Source organism: Pantherophis guttatus, chromosome 4, assembly GCF_059756535.1.
Source record: "Pantherophis guttatus breed Tessera chromosome 4, ASM5975653v1, whole genome shotgun sequence".
NCBI classification, from domain to species: domain Eukaryota; kingdom Metazoa; phylum Chordata; class Lepidosauria; order Squamata; family Colubridae; genus Pantherophis; species Pantherophis guttatus.
Genome location: NC_142066.1, coordinates 26,261,555 through 26,276,472, shown reverse-complemented (window position 1 = coordinate 26,276,472; position 14,918 = coordinate 26,261,555). Strand labels below are relative to the sequence as shown.

Sequence of the window (14,918 nt, the reverse complement as noted above, 5' to 3'; positions counted from 1 at the left end):
GAATTTTTATTTTACCCTTTTATAAACCCGCTGAGAGATTTCCATAGTTGGCAGCATATAAGGTTAGATAAAGAAAGAATTGTCCCGCAGTCAGTAAGCCACAATGCTTTTTTGTCATAAGCCATCACTCATATCAAAGTGAAAGGCATGTGACAAATGTTCAGTTGATTAGTTTCGGCCAAGCATTAGCTAGTGGATCTCTAGATCTAGCAGTTTATCTTCAATCCTCAGACCCACTATGATATCACTCTGCAAAGTATCTCAGTATATTATTCTTCCTATCGCTACAAACAATACACAGAGCCTACAGAAGCCCTAACTAGCATGGTTGTTGAGGACTGTGGGAGTTGTAATTCCAACATAAAGTAGCTGGAACATTCCCCGTTGAGGAAGGACGTACAAAGCCATGGTAGAATACTTTTCCCCAAACAAAATCTTGTTCAAATGGCCCAAATCAGCACTTCATAATCTGAAATGCAAGGAGGATGGAAGCACAATAGCACCTGCCTGTTCCTAGATGCAACCCTAGCAGCTCAAATAATTTCCTCACATTCAATGCTACTATTCCAATAAATAAATAAAGACTCGTATCAGGTTTCCCCAGCCAACCTTCAAGGAGATATCTCTGGAGTTATGTTTGTTTCTAGAGCAACCAAGAAGAATTAAGCAATTGTAAACATGTGAATAGGCTGATACCTCAATGCATCTGAATATACTTTTCTAGGCTGGATATTCCTGTAATAAGAAAAATATCTCACTCCCCGAGAAACAAGCAGGACATCATGAAGTATACACAATCCACTTTCTCTTTTTCCGGTACGAATAAGAACTATTGAAAAAATCTCTTGTATTTCTATTACCCTGATCAGGTTCCAATCTAATGTGATAGAATCACAAAGACTCACAACCTTGGCCAATGGCCACTGAACTGAAAGATGAGGGGAAGACAAGTTGGTAACAAAACCACTCACCCAAAATCTTGCACACATTGTCACAGTTTTGCCCAATCTCATGCAGCCAACGTTTGACATTAACAAAGGACTCGGCATTCGTCACATCGTAAACAATGATGACACCATGAGTATTGCGGTAGTACCTGCACCCAAACAAAATGAAATGACTTGTTTTGAACAGAGAAAATTCAATAATTCCCTTTTTTCCTTCCCTTCAGCAATAGGTTTCAAAGCAGTTCTGTAGCCCCACCAATACTTAGATTTAGGTTAGTGATTAGCCCTGAGGTGTCCATTAAACCTCAGGAGGGAAGACACCCTTCAACATTAAAATACCGTAATAAAAAAAAATTAAAATGGCTAGAATCCCACAACATTGTCCAAGCATAGGTAGTCCTCAACTTGCAACACTTCATTTAGTGATCGTTCTAAATTACAACAGCACTGAAAAAAGTGATTTATGACCATTGCAGGATCCCCATCGTCACATGATCACAATTCGAACACCTGACAACTGACTCATATTTATGACATTGCAGAGTCCCAGGGTCATGTGATCACCTTTTGCGATCTTTTGACAAGCAAAATCATTGAGGAAGCCAGATTCACTTAACAGCCATGTTACTAATTTACTTAACTCTGTCAAGAAAAGTTATAAAATGGGGCAAAACTCATTTAACGAATTTCTCACTTAGCAACATAAATTTTGGGCTCAATTGTAGTTGTAAATTGAGGAGAAACTGCATTTATTTTATCCTGCAAAATTGTAAATGTGAAAAGATTGCATACTGCTGACTAGCTAATTAATACCCAGGCTCTCTCCCTGGCCCTTTCATACATCTTTCATCAATTTATCCCCATTCTTCAGTATTCAGAATACTCCTTGTGCCCTGGACTTACGTGGAGGTAATAGTTCTGAACCGTTCCTGTCCAGCCGTATCCCAGATTTGCAGCTTCACTCTTTCTCCATTAATCACTAGTGTCCGGATTTTGAAATCTACCCCAATTGTTGTGATATAGCTACCTGGAGAGACACAGGGAAGAAAGAAGAAAGAATTAAAGGAATCAGAAAACCGTATAAAAATGCCTTTTTACTGCGCAAACTGAGAAATATTAAATCTAAATGTTATGATGCATTATTGCAAAAGAGAAGTGTGATTCAATATTATTGTTATTAAGAGAAAAAGAACAATAGCTGGGATTGTTAAGGGTCAGAAATTTCATTGCGGTACTTGAAGGACCAAAGACAGGTGGTCCTCGATTTATGACCACAATTGGGATCTGAACTTCTGTTGCTAAGCAAGGTGATTGTTAAGAGTGTATCACCTCTTTTGTCATGGTTAAGGGAATCAGTGCAGTTGTTAAGTGAATCATACAGTCATTAGACAAACCCATCTTCCCCCCATTGACTTTGCTTGTTCACATGACCCTGGGATGCTGCAAATATTGTAAATAAATGTCACTGATTGACAAGTACCCGAATTTTGATCATGTGACCATTAGGATGTTGTGACAGTTATAAGCATGAGGACTAGTTGTAAACTATTTTTTTCAGTGGAATGGTCAGTAACTGAATGGTCGTAAGTTCGGGAGCCAATGAATAAATCAATAGGAAAAAAGGGATGTAATATTCTTAGATTTTGTAGGATTTTAATATCAGTTACAGGCACAACCTATTTGTAACAGGAAAAATACAGGAACTTTGCTCAAAATAGATGCTACAAGAATCAATACAGCCTACATTTTTGGCAGATTTTTTTCCTGGTCATTTAATCAATGGTTTGGCCAACTGGCAAATTATGATCTGACTGCATTCTGAAAACAAGCCAAATAAAATGGAAAGAAGTAACTCAACCAGGGCAGGAGGGAGGGAAAAAAGAAAAGGAATTTATTTTGAAAAGAAGTCATGTTGCAATACTTTGCAAAAACATACCAGCAAGGATTCAATTACAGCATTGCTAGCAGAGAAACACAATAAGCACACAAACACATTTAATTAGAGCAGACAGGACCATTTACCTCTATTATAGCAAAACTGAATAAAAGAATGCTGGGTAAATTAAATCCCCAATCCATAATTGGGCAATATCATTATTATGACCAATTAAATTGCCACAAAAAAGGGAGCGAGATTCCACATTCTTTGGACAGACTTGAGAAAAATCTCTGGGAAATTCACACGCTTGATTGTGGAATTTTTGTTCCTCCCAATTGCCCAATTGAGCATTGTGATTTTTTTGCATTTCATGGATCAGCACAGCTATCTGTTTTGTTTTGTTTTACAATTTTGCAACTGCTTTTAAAAATGAGATGTTAAAGCCAAGAATCCATCTTATCCAAAAATGTTTGGCCTGGATTGAAATTGCAGCATTTTTTGGTACTTGGCAAGAATCAGGACTCCCAACCCATCCAATGATCGTCATCGCAGGGAGCAGTTCCTTACCTGAGAAGGTGTTATCTGCAAAACGGAGCAGAAGGCTACTTTTGCCAACCCCTGGACAGGAAACAAAAGGGAACAAATCACACAAACGCAAAATGAGAGTTTAATCCTCCCCTTCATTTCTTAACTGCTTCTGATGCAACAGATGGCCCTCAACAAAGCTGCTGACAAGCTTCCCGCCCAAAGCAAACAACCTTAAGAGTATTTATTCAAAAAGAGCCACTCCTGTCTCAACCTATTGTGTCCTACTACAAGGAGAAGAAAGAGTAAAGGGTAAAACCACAGGACTGCAAGAGAAGCTTGCACAATACTGGGGGGAGGGAGACTTCGGAGATTGTGGATTATCTTTCAGGACGTGGATGTGAACTCTCAGGCAGTGGTGAGAACACCGGATAAATAATAATTGGATCAGCGGAATGCTGAGTAGTCATAAAATTTTGCTTCTAAATAGGAAGTTGAAAGGTTATGAGCAGGAATCAAATGGAAGGCACACCTCGATACCCTGCCTTAAAGTAATCAAGCCACCTACAAGGGTGGGACCATAGATGTCACGGGACAGAAATTCTCTCCGGCAACTTCTGAGGTCACCTGTTGACATAACCCTGGAAATCAACTTCTCCTAACTTCTCCAGCTCTTCTCCTTTCCTTCCTCACAGCTTCTTGATCAGATCCCCTCTTCCTGTGAAGGTTGAGAGTACACAACTGCATCTCCAGTCTCTACAGCTGCAATGGGAGATAAGCCAAGTTTGAGTTCCACAGCACAAGCTTTCTTGGCTGATCTTGGCTGTATGCTAGGCCGTCTCTCTCTCTCTCTCTCTCCCTCTCCCACACATATATACACACTGACGGAAATCTGTTTTTCTTCCCAGATTTCACAAATCAGCTAGGCCCCTTTGCGTGCCAGCTGATTTCCTTTGGTTCCTGTCGGAGCCTCTTAGGTCCCAACGTCATTCAAAGTGACGTTCAACTGAACTGCCATTTGAGCAGTTTTACTATAAATACACTGTAGTACCCTGTTGTTATTGGTTTGTCGACAAACTAGAATTGGCTGAGTGCACCACACAGACTAAGGCAGGGAGGTATCCAACCTTGGCAACTTTTAAGACTCATGGACTTCAATTCCCAGACTTCCCCAGCCAGCCATGAAGTCCACAAGTCTTTAAAAGTTGCCAAAGTTGAATACCCTTGCCCTAATGCAAAAATCAGTTTACACATCGTAATTGATTGATTTCATGAAGCACGTTAAATCAAACCAAACTCAACATATTATAACTTAGGCACTGTGTGAATCATATATTCACTGAGCTATGTAGACCCTGGTTATTTATTACACATGAATTCTTTTCAGGGAATGCATGTTGTCCTTTTTCATTAAAAAACTGCCAGCTTTCGAAGACATATGGATGCCATAGGTTCGCCATCACGGTGCTAGAATATGTTGAGCTATTCAAAGTGATGAAGACCGTATTTGAAATCTAATTCTCCTTCTAGCACTGAATTTAGCAGGAATACCACCAGGAAGGAGGCCAGAATATGGCTACTGAACCACAAGAGAGAAATACCAAGCAGACTCAGGGGAAACCAAATGTTTGCAGAAGAACAAACTTCTAAGAGAAGAAAGGAAGTGAAGGAGCAACCCTCCCAAATGTCTAATGAAGCTAAAAGTCCGTGGAATGCAAAGAATTTGCTAGAGGCATACAAGAAAACAAATTAAGAAAATAGGCAAGGAATGGAGTTTCTAGAACAAGGGCAAAACTGCCTGGCTGGAAAGTTGACCCAACATTTCATTCTGTAACACGGGGATAATTTCACTTTCAGAAAGCTGTTCTCCATCTACCCCCATCTCTGTTATCTCCCTGACATGTTAATTTTTGAAGAAACTTGGGGATGGAATAGCTGGGAAACAAGAAGTAGAAGAAAACAGCTTGCCACTGTATGACCCTCTTCTGGCCCTCTCTGTTCCTCTCCAAGGGAAGAAACGTCAGCACATAACAGGAAAGGAATCTGTGGCGTTTATATCCTACAAAGTAAGTTAGTTGTATGTATATACGTGCAACTTCTCTATTTTCACAGTACATGACATAGCCAGACACAGAAAAGCTTCACAGAATGCTCAAAACTAGAATTCTGGGTTAAATACACACAAGGAAACCAAGATTCATAAAAAAAACAAAACTTAATTTCAATTAGCTTCATACTTTGTTCGAGCACTCTTATCCACAAAGCTGTGTGAAGGTGCTGTACAAAATTCTCCTCTTTGACACTATTATGACATAGTACCTACTAGAAAAAAGAAAATGGAAGTAATTAGGTTATCTAGAGTTTCATGGTTTATTATACCTGGTATTCCTGCTTCTTATTTATGAATGCAATCACTGGATTGTTTTTCATGGGACATGTAAGCTTGCTTCACCAGGGATGAAAGAAGATGTCCTAAGAGAGTTTTCAACTTCAGTGTTTCTCAATCTGAACCACTTTAAGATGGGTGGACTTCAATTGTCAGAATTCCCCAGGCAGCAATGTCCTATCTTAAGCAATGATGTTGCTCACTGGTGGATTCTGGGAATTGAAGTCCATTCATGTGAAGCGAAAACAGATTGAAAAGGCTCATAACCGGCTGGCCAACACAATGGATGAAGACATTGGTTAACAAGGTTTCTACAAGTATCTTTCCACTATGAGGGATAAAAATATTTCTGAAAATTTGGGACAGATAGTCCTCGACATACGATCACAATTGAGCCCCAGATTCCTGTTGCTAAGCAAGACAGAACAAATGAATTTTACAACCTTTCTTGCCACAGTTGTTAAGTGAATCACATGCAGTTAGCTAGTAACCCAGTTGTTAAGCGAATCTGGCTTCCCCATTGACTTTGCTTGTCAGAAGGCTGCAAAAGGTGATCACATGATCTAAGTGTGAAAAATGATCACAAATCACATTTTTGCAGTGCTGTTATACCTTCATTAAACAAATGGCTGTAACTCAAGAACTAACTGTAGAGACACACAATTCTAAGCCAAGATTTAATGGGAGTTTTTTTTCCCCTACAAACCCTAGATGACTGCTATATGGAAATTAGTTCCCCAAATTTTCATCAGAGGGACAGTAAAAAAAAGAACAGACTATCCAAGGCCTATCTGTTACTTGTCTCTTCTGCCTAGCCAAACTAGATCTTAGAATCATAGAGTTGGAAGGGACCTTGAAGGTCTCAACGCCCTGCTGGAGCAGAAGACCTCTCCTGTACCATTCATAACTGTTGCACCCATAACAGGCAAGCTCTTCCACTGATTAATTGTTCTTACTGTCAGGAAATTTCTCTTTAGTTCCATGTTGGATCTCTCTTTGATAATCCTCCATCCATTACTTCTTGTCCTGCCTTCAGGTACTTTGGAGAATAAGTTGACATCCTGCTCTCTCTGACAGCCTCTCAACTACTGGACGACAGTTTTCATGTCAACCCCAGTCCTTCTCTTCATTAGACTAGACATACCTAGTTCCGTTAACCATTCTCCATACATTTTAGTCTCCAGACCCTTTATCATCTTTGATGCTCTGATGATGACCATGATTTGTGACATTTTTTTGCCGGTTTATTGTGGTTTCTGGCAAAAAAAAATACCCATTTAGGAGAATGGATTTGGACTTATGGCCAACATGATTCACTTAACAACTGCCATAAAAAGGGTTGTAAAATTGGGTTCAGTTACATAAAGCCTCAGGAGTTACAACCAAAATTCCAGTCCCAATTGCAGTCGTAAGTTAAGGACTATCCATAACCTTTCCTGTATCTGCTCTAATTTCTCTGAATCTTTATAATATGGGGCCCAGAAAGGAACACAACACTGAGAGTGATGTATCCGTGAAGAATACATGTAGTATATATTGGAGGTGGAGACCCTTTGAGAGCTGTATGCAACGAAATTTCATTTTAATGTATGCCAATTAGTGCACATTCAATGACAATAAAGTTATTCTAAGTCTTCTAAGTCTAATACACTGATTTGGGGATGATACTTCTATCACTGCATTCAAAATATCTTGATAAATAGATCAGCTGAATAACATCCAGAACTGAAATGACCAATGGAAAACTTTATAGCTACATTTTTTTTGCAGTCTAATCTCTCTGCTAACTCATATGCAGTTTGCAATCAACAACTATTTTGGGATCTTTTCCACAAGTCCCCTTATCGATCCTCTATCTCCCATCTTATAATTGTGCATTTTATTTTGGTTTCTTGAGGGAAGAGTTTTGCATTTGTCACTACTAGATGCTATTCAGCTCTAGATGTTATTCAGCTGATCTACTTATCAAGATATTTTGAATGCAGTGATTGTTTTCCAGAATAGGAGCAGTCCCACTCATATTTTTCAACAATAGATTTGGCAAGCCTTTCTCCCACGATTTTACTCAAATAATTTATCCAAGGTTGATGCATACAAATCCCAAAATCAAACCTTGCTATCACCCCACTTCAGATTTTTCTCTAAATTGAACAATCAAACTTTGAATTAACAGAATAACAGAGTGGGAAGGGAGCTTGGAAGTTTTCTAGTCCAACCTCCTGCTCAGGCAGGAAATTCTGTACTATTTCAGACAAACGGTTATCCAATCTCTTCTTGAAACACCCCCAGTGATGGCACCCAAAACTTCCAGAGGCAAGCTGTTCCACTGATTAATTGTTCTGTCAGGAAATTTCTCCTTACTTTTAGATTGGCTCTCTCGATTAGTTTCCATCTATTGTTTCTTGTCCTGCCTTCAGGTGCTTTGGAGAATAGGTTGACCCCCTTTTCTTTGTGGCAGTTCCTTAGATATTGAAACACTGCTATCATGTCACCCCTGGTCCTTCTTTTCATTAAACTAGCTGTACCCAATTCCTGCAACCGTTCTTAATATGTTTTAGCCTTCGGTCCCCTAATCATCTTTGTTGCTCTTCTCTGCACTCTTTCTAGAGTCTCCACATCTTTTTTATACCACAATGACCAAAATTGAATTGTTTTCAAGCAAGCTGTAGACCCACCTAAAACCCAAACAGCTCACATTTAATATTCTAAAATACCTGCCCTCTTTCAGACTCTTTCAACGGCCTTCACATGCACCGGACCAATTTTCCACACTGATTAGCACAATGACATAATTATACAAACAATGAAAACTGATGCCAATGACCCAATTTACATTCTTCCCATAATGATTTGATTATATGAATTGTCACATGAATAGAAAACCCCCTGCCCCCATCTGCCAATGAATACATTTTAATAAGGTTAACCTGTTTCTGCCCCCAAATACTTCTCACTCTATAACTTAACCAGTCCCTCTGATTTATTGTGCCTATTTGTACCAAGGACCATGACTACATGACAGGCATTTAAATCCTAAAATCCTCTGTAAATCAGAGAAACCTTGGAGTAACCTGATCCAAACAGATCCCAGGACACACCACCAAACAACCTGGGATCCTCCACTATTGAAATCTGATCGCCAGAGATCAACAGCCTTTTGCACCAGCTTTTTACCATGCCAATCTATCCATCAAACATTTCATCAACTTTTTCCTCTTCTGCAGCCAGCATCTACTTTCAACTGACAGAGACTTCACTTCCACTTCTACTGTATCCTGAAACAATTTCTTCATGAATGAAGGCAAATATATGTATCCCAGGATAATGTTGCAGGATCCAATCTGGGCCGGTCACCGGGACCAAGCTTTCAAACTTGTTCTGGAGTCCATCCTCAGGGAACATCACTCTAGCAGAATGTATGCTTTGGGCTATTCTGTGTGTAATATTTATATGGTGCCTGGTTGTGTGTGTCTTTTTAGTTGTTGATTCGGGTGTTGATGGCCGGTTATTAAATCATTGCCTGTTGTTTCCTTCTGCTGCCAAGCCCTCAGCTCCTAAGTACCTGATAAGCTGGTGGTAAATCAGCACTCCTGTTGATTGCCAAGGGACCCGTTTTCCAGCCATCAATCATTTCCCTGGCTATTTTTGTCCCTGCTCAGCCAACAATCTTAGTAGTTGCAAAAAAATTGATTGAAATGATTGCCAGGTTGGAGCAAACCCTGATTCTTGGATACACTGAAACACGCATGACCGCATACCAAGATTGCTGCTTCTACTAGTCTTACTTTGATCCATCTCAAAATTAGCTTTATCAAGAGTAGAAAGCAAACAGAAGAAGCCATTAAAACTTTCCAAAGTCCTAAGGTAAGAAGATAAACCACATCACTGGCAAAGGACCTAAGGCTAACCTTTTTGCCATCGAGTGCCAAAAGCGGGGGGAGAAGTGGGCCCAGAAGGCCCGAAAATCAGCTGGCTGGCACGGGCATGCGCACTGGAGCTGAGCTAGGGCAACGCGTGCCATAGGTTCACCATCACGGACCTAAGGGAAAGTCAGGAGCTGAAATCTTCATCATTCTGGCCTTTCTGACTGGAGAGAGAAGCAAGACCATGTGAGGTTACACTATACCCTTTTCAAGAAGAATATAACTAAGGAAGATAATCCAGTTCTGTCACAGGAGATTAAAAAAGGTTCAGTTTGCAACACCCGTGTGACTGTTCAGAGGAAAAAGTTCCTGGACAATTGGTACTACAGGCAGTGTTCAACTTACAACCACAATTGATTCTAGAATTTCTGTTGTAAGCAAGGCAATTGTTATGTGAGTCACACCCACTTTTACATTTTTTGCCACAGTTATGAAATGAATCACTGCAGTTGTTAAGTGAATCACGCAGTTTAGCAAATCCAGCTTCCTCCATTGATTTTGATTGTCCAACGTCAGCTGAGGGGGTTACAAATGGTGATTACATGAACCTGGAATGCTGCAACTGTCAAAAATATATGTCAGTTGCCTAGATTTTGATCACGTGACCATAGGGATGTTGTAAGTGCAAGGACTGATCGTAAGTCATTTTTTTTCCAGTGCTGTTGAACGGTGGCTAAACAAATAGCTCAACCCCAACTGGACAAGTCTGCTTCAACCAGTCTTCCTTTCCACTTCTTGGTTTTGTAGTGAGTCAGCTGGAAGGTAGAGTTCCCACCCCATTCCCATTCTCAAACCTTCCCAAGCAGCTGTGTGATGTCAGCAGTATGTGGGAGACCACAATGTGTCTACAAACTACAATGCCATCTGTATGAATCATTCATCCTAAACTGAGGAATTCTATGTTAACATCTCCAATTTCACAGCAGGTGCATCCCAGCAAATCCCCAGTTCTCTGTACTGGCAGCTCCATCTTCAGCAGGGAGTCAAGCTTTTATTTAAGCTATGGCCAAAGAACGGCAGAACTCAAAATGCAGCCTGGAAAACGAAAGATGGGACTTTACCAGATGAGATGAATGAAATGGTTTTGCCCCAACGTATACAATCTGCTGTCTTCCAGATGTTTTGGAATACATATCCATCTCTGGATTTGGCCAAGCTGGCTGAGGTTGGTGAGAGACAAAATCTAAAATATCTGAAGGCCCCAAGTCACCTGCCTGATTTGCAACTTTTTTTTTTTTCAGAATTGAAAAGTCTATGTAAAGAAAGTAACAGTGCAATCCTGTACAATCGGGAGTAGCCAACTTGCGGCCCACAGACTGCATGCAGCCCTCAACAGCTAGTAATGTGGCCACACAAGATCATAAACTTTTAACATTATCTACATTTCTTAGGCAAGTGAGCTAGCATTGTCCAAAGACGCTTCCGTGGTCATATGGCCAACATGACTACACGTCAAGGCTCACAGAACACTTTACCTTCCCACTGAAATGGTACCTATTTATCTACTTGCATGTACATGCTTTCGAATTGGTAGGTTGGCAGGAGCTGGGGCAAGTAACGGAAGCTCACCCTGTCCTGCAGGGCTCAGGTCTGGAACCCAGACTGTAAGCTTTCCAGCTGATAAGCTCAGCATCTTTAACTGCTGAGCCATTTTTTTAACTGTATTATATATTTTATTTGTGGTCCACAAGAATTCCTCTTCACCTAAGGCGGCCCAAGCAAGGCAAAAGGTTGAACACGCCCGCTGTACGTGATTAAAGGCTAATATCTTTGAGTAAATTCAGCTTACCCTTAGGTAAAGAGCTATAGGACTATAACAGGATATAAAACATACGGCCAATGAGAAAGGGCTATTATAATCGGGTAAAAATTGAAAAGTCCATCCTGCTTAATCTTAATTTTCCACCTTGTTTCTCCACCCACATTTTTATTTCGCTATTCAGTTTTTTAATGTATCACAATGTCACCCTTAAATATTAATGCAGCAATAGATTTTATTTCTACATTTGTGCTCTGCTTTAAGATAACTACACAGGAAATGACCTATATATTCAATAAATGCAGGAAACAGTATTATAAACAATTTAAGGAATGATAATCACCCTTTCTCAGTTTCAGATATGCTTGAACTACATCTCCCAGAATTAAAGTCAGCCTGGATGTGTAGACCCAGCATGCCTGGAGGCCATCCACTTGGAGATGATATTCCAAGACAATAAAAACCACAGGAAGGAAACTACCAAGAATGTTCCCTCATCACTAAAGCCAAATGAAAATATTCCAGGGTTGAGAAAACTACAGCCCAAAGGATGCTGGGAATTCTACAAATCAAATTAAGTCCTGAAGAAAACCACTAATATGTCAAAAAAATGAAATACAGCCTTTAACATATTTAGTGGATCTTTCTGTAAATCAGTGGAATCTATAGAGCAGTTTTTAACGGTGGTAAGATGTTTAGACTTCAACTCCCAGAATTCCATGCAAGGAGGGGAATTCTGGGAATTGAAGTCAAGATATCTTAAAGATGCCAAGGTTGGGAAACACTGTTACAGAAAATTAGAGTTCCTGGAAAGTAATGTGGGACAAGAAGAGAACTAGAAATAAGAAAATAAATAAAGATATAAGATAAATAAAGATAAGGAGGTTGTTCGTCCAATGATTTCTTCTCAGAGTTGTGTAGAACTTGATTTTGCCCAGAGATGTTTGCTGGAATGAAAGTGAGGCAGAAAGGGTGGGGAAGAACAAAAGAATGAGAATGAAGGACAGGTAAGAAGGAGATTATATATGGAGGGAGGGAAGCATTCAGCCCATCCCAAGTGCTCACAACTAACTGGTGGAAGAAGATGGAAGATTGACATAAAAAGTCTTTGAAGGGAGAAAAATTGGAAAGAACCAGGCTAAGTGTTCAGAATGAAAATGGCAAAAGAATAAGAGGCAAAACTAGCCTGAAAAATGTTAGGAAGTCTGAAAATTCACAAAAAAAGCCAGCAAAACAGTTGAAATAATTGTTTGGGGGGGGCGGGATCAACAAGAGGCAATTTGGTGTAGCGGTTAAGGTGCTAGCCTAGAAATCAGGAGAATATGAATTCTAGTTCTGCCTTAGGTATGACAGCTTGACTAGGTAACTTTAGGCCAATCATTTTCTCTCAGCCTAACTCACCTTACAAGGTTGCTGCTGTGGGGGAAAAAGAGGGGAAAAAGAGAACAAGTAGTCCTCAATTTACAACCATAATTGAACCCAAAATGTCTTTTGCTAAGTGAAACATTTGTTAAGTGAGTTTTACTCCATCTTACAACCTTTCTTGCCACAGTTGTTAAGTGAACCTCTGCAGTTGTTATGTTAGTAACATGGTTGTTAAGTGAATCTGGCTTCCCCATTGACCTTGCTTATCAGAAGGTCGCAAAAGGGGATCACATGACCCTGAGACACTGCAAGCATCATAACTATGAATCAGTTGCCAATCATCTGAATTTTGATCATGTGACTGTGGGGATGCTACTGTGATCGTTAAGCGTGAAAAAACAGTCATGCCACTTTTTTCAGTGCCACTGTAACTTTGAACCGTCACTAAACAAACTTTTGTAAGTCAAGGACTACCTGTATTATGGATGTTCTCTGCCTTGAGTTACTTATAAAGTAATCAAGGCAGGATAAAAATCTAATAAATACAGAAGGACAGAGCTAGATAAGATTGAAGAGGGATGACAATGAAAAAACAAACATTCTTACCCGAATCTCCAATGATAAGCAATTTAAACAAGTGGTCATAATCCTTGGCAGCCATTCACGGTGCTGGGACAGCTTCTGTCACTTCTGTATCTCACACTCGGTTCCTCCCTGGAGGGCTTTTCCTCAATTTCCCACAGGATTGGCTTCACAGCCTCATCACAGCTCGCTGAGGCCGAACAGCGTCCAAAGATTGCCAACAATTTCCAAGTACAGGAACGGAGTCAATCCGTGAGGATTCACCGTCTTTTCCTCCAAAAAAATACCGTAAAGAGCATGGAAATGTTTGTAACTTAGCCCCAAGATGGGAAGATGTCAAAACTTTTTTTTCTTTTGCTTCCAAATGTTTTTTCCTTCCCTTGGGGGTTCAAATGACAGAGGAACACAGTCCAGTTTGTGAGTTCAAAAGCAGTTTCTTCTTCTGCCAAACAACTGTAGGATGTACGTTGATTGTTCTGGCGTTTTGTCCTCCAATACCGGAATCACGGTTTGCTAAGATCTTGGCTTCGCTTGTCGTGGGAAGGGAAGCAGACAGAAATGGTTAAATGTTTCTGAGCCAATCGGGAGGGAAGGGGGGAGATTTCTCCCAAATCCCTGTCTTACCCAAAAAGCGATGCAGTGTAGAAAATAGTTAACTGGGAACAAAACAAAACAAAAAATGAGGAAAAAGGGGCAGGGAGAGAAATAAACCCTTTTTCTTCTTTTTTTTTTTTTCCTCCAGTCTTTTAATCCCAGCCTTTAAAAGAGAACAAGATTCGACTCCCTTAAAAACAATGATTCTGACTGTTAAAAACGAAAGCAGGACAGAAAGGTAAGTGGTTGTTTAAAAGGAAGGAGGTGAGAATTTAGATCCTCATTCCAAAAAAGATCCAGAAAACAAATGGAACAGCATGGAAACGGAGTGCAGCATCACAGAAGAAGAAGACCCCTTGCCATGGTGAAGAGGATGATCCGATAGGATTTTTTGTATTTTTTTTTGTTTAAAAAAAAAGGGGGGGTGGGAAACCGGGAGGGTGGGGGTGGGGATCAGAAGACCCAATCGAGGTCGGAGGGAAACAGGCTGGGAGTTTCCCTAAAAAAGGGTTTGGCCAAGAGGAAGAAGGATCGCAAAGTTTTCCCCAACTACCTTCTCTTTTTTTTTTCCCCCCAAGAAAAGAAGGCAAGAGAGAAAGGAGAGAAGAAACAAACAAACAAAAAAAAAAAAGGTCGAAGGGAGGGAGAACGGGAAAAAACGCCGCTGCAGGAATCAATGAAGGAGGCGAGGAGAAGAGCCGGGCGCAAGGCGGCCTGCGGGAGGCATTGCGACGGGAGTCAAGGAGCTCAACGCTGAATCAGCTGCCAGGCTTAGGCGGGTCTCCCGCGGGTGGTGGGCGGGTGGGTGGCGGTGATGGAAGCTGCCTGCCTGCCCTTCCTTCCTCGTCCCCTGCCGGACGCGGCTCTGGCTGGGATCAGATGACCGGCAGGTCCCCGCAGCCCCGCGCCTTCCTTCCTCGTCCCCTCCTACGGCCGCCGCTTCCCGACTGGATCGCCC

General features: G+C 40.8%; 1 protein-coding gene across 2 annotated transcripts in view; it reads right to left on the bottom strand.

The window, feature by feature from the left end:
- The window catches only part of LOC117666786 (ras-related protein Rab-35-like), a 17,632-nt gene extending 2,714 nt beyond the window's left edge, over nt 1–14,918 (bottom strand). For both annotated transcript variants that reach the window (XM_034419736.3, XM_034419737.3), the window contains exons 1-4: nt 13,391–14,918; nt 3,394–3,444; nt 1,851–1,974; nt 972–1,096 (exon numbers count right to left, since the gene is read on the bottom strand). In XM_034419736.3, the coding sequence (XP_034275627.1) occupies nt 972–1,096; nt 1,851–1,974; nt 3,394–3,444; nt 13,391–13,445 (355 nt within the window). In that variant the 5' untranslated portion in view covers nt 13,446–14,918. The remainder of the gene's footprint in view (nt 1–971; nt 1,097–1,850; nt 1,975–3,393; nt 3,445–13,390) is intronic.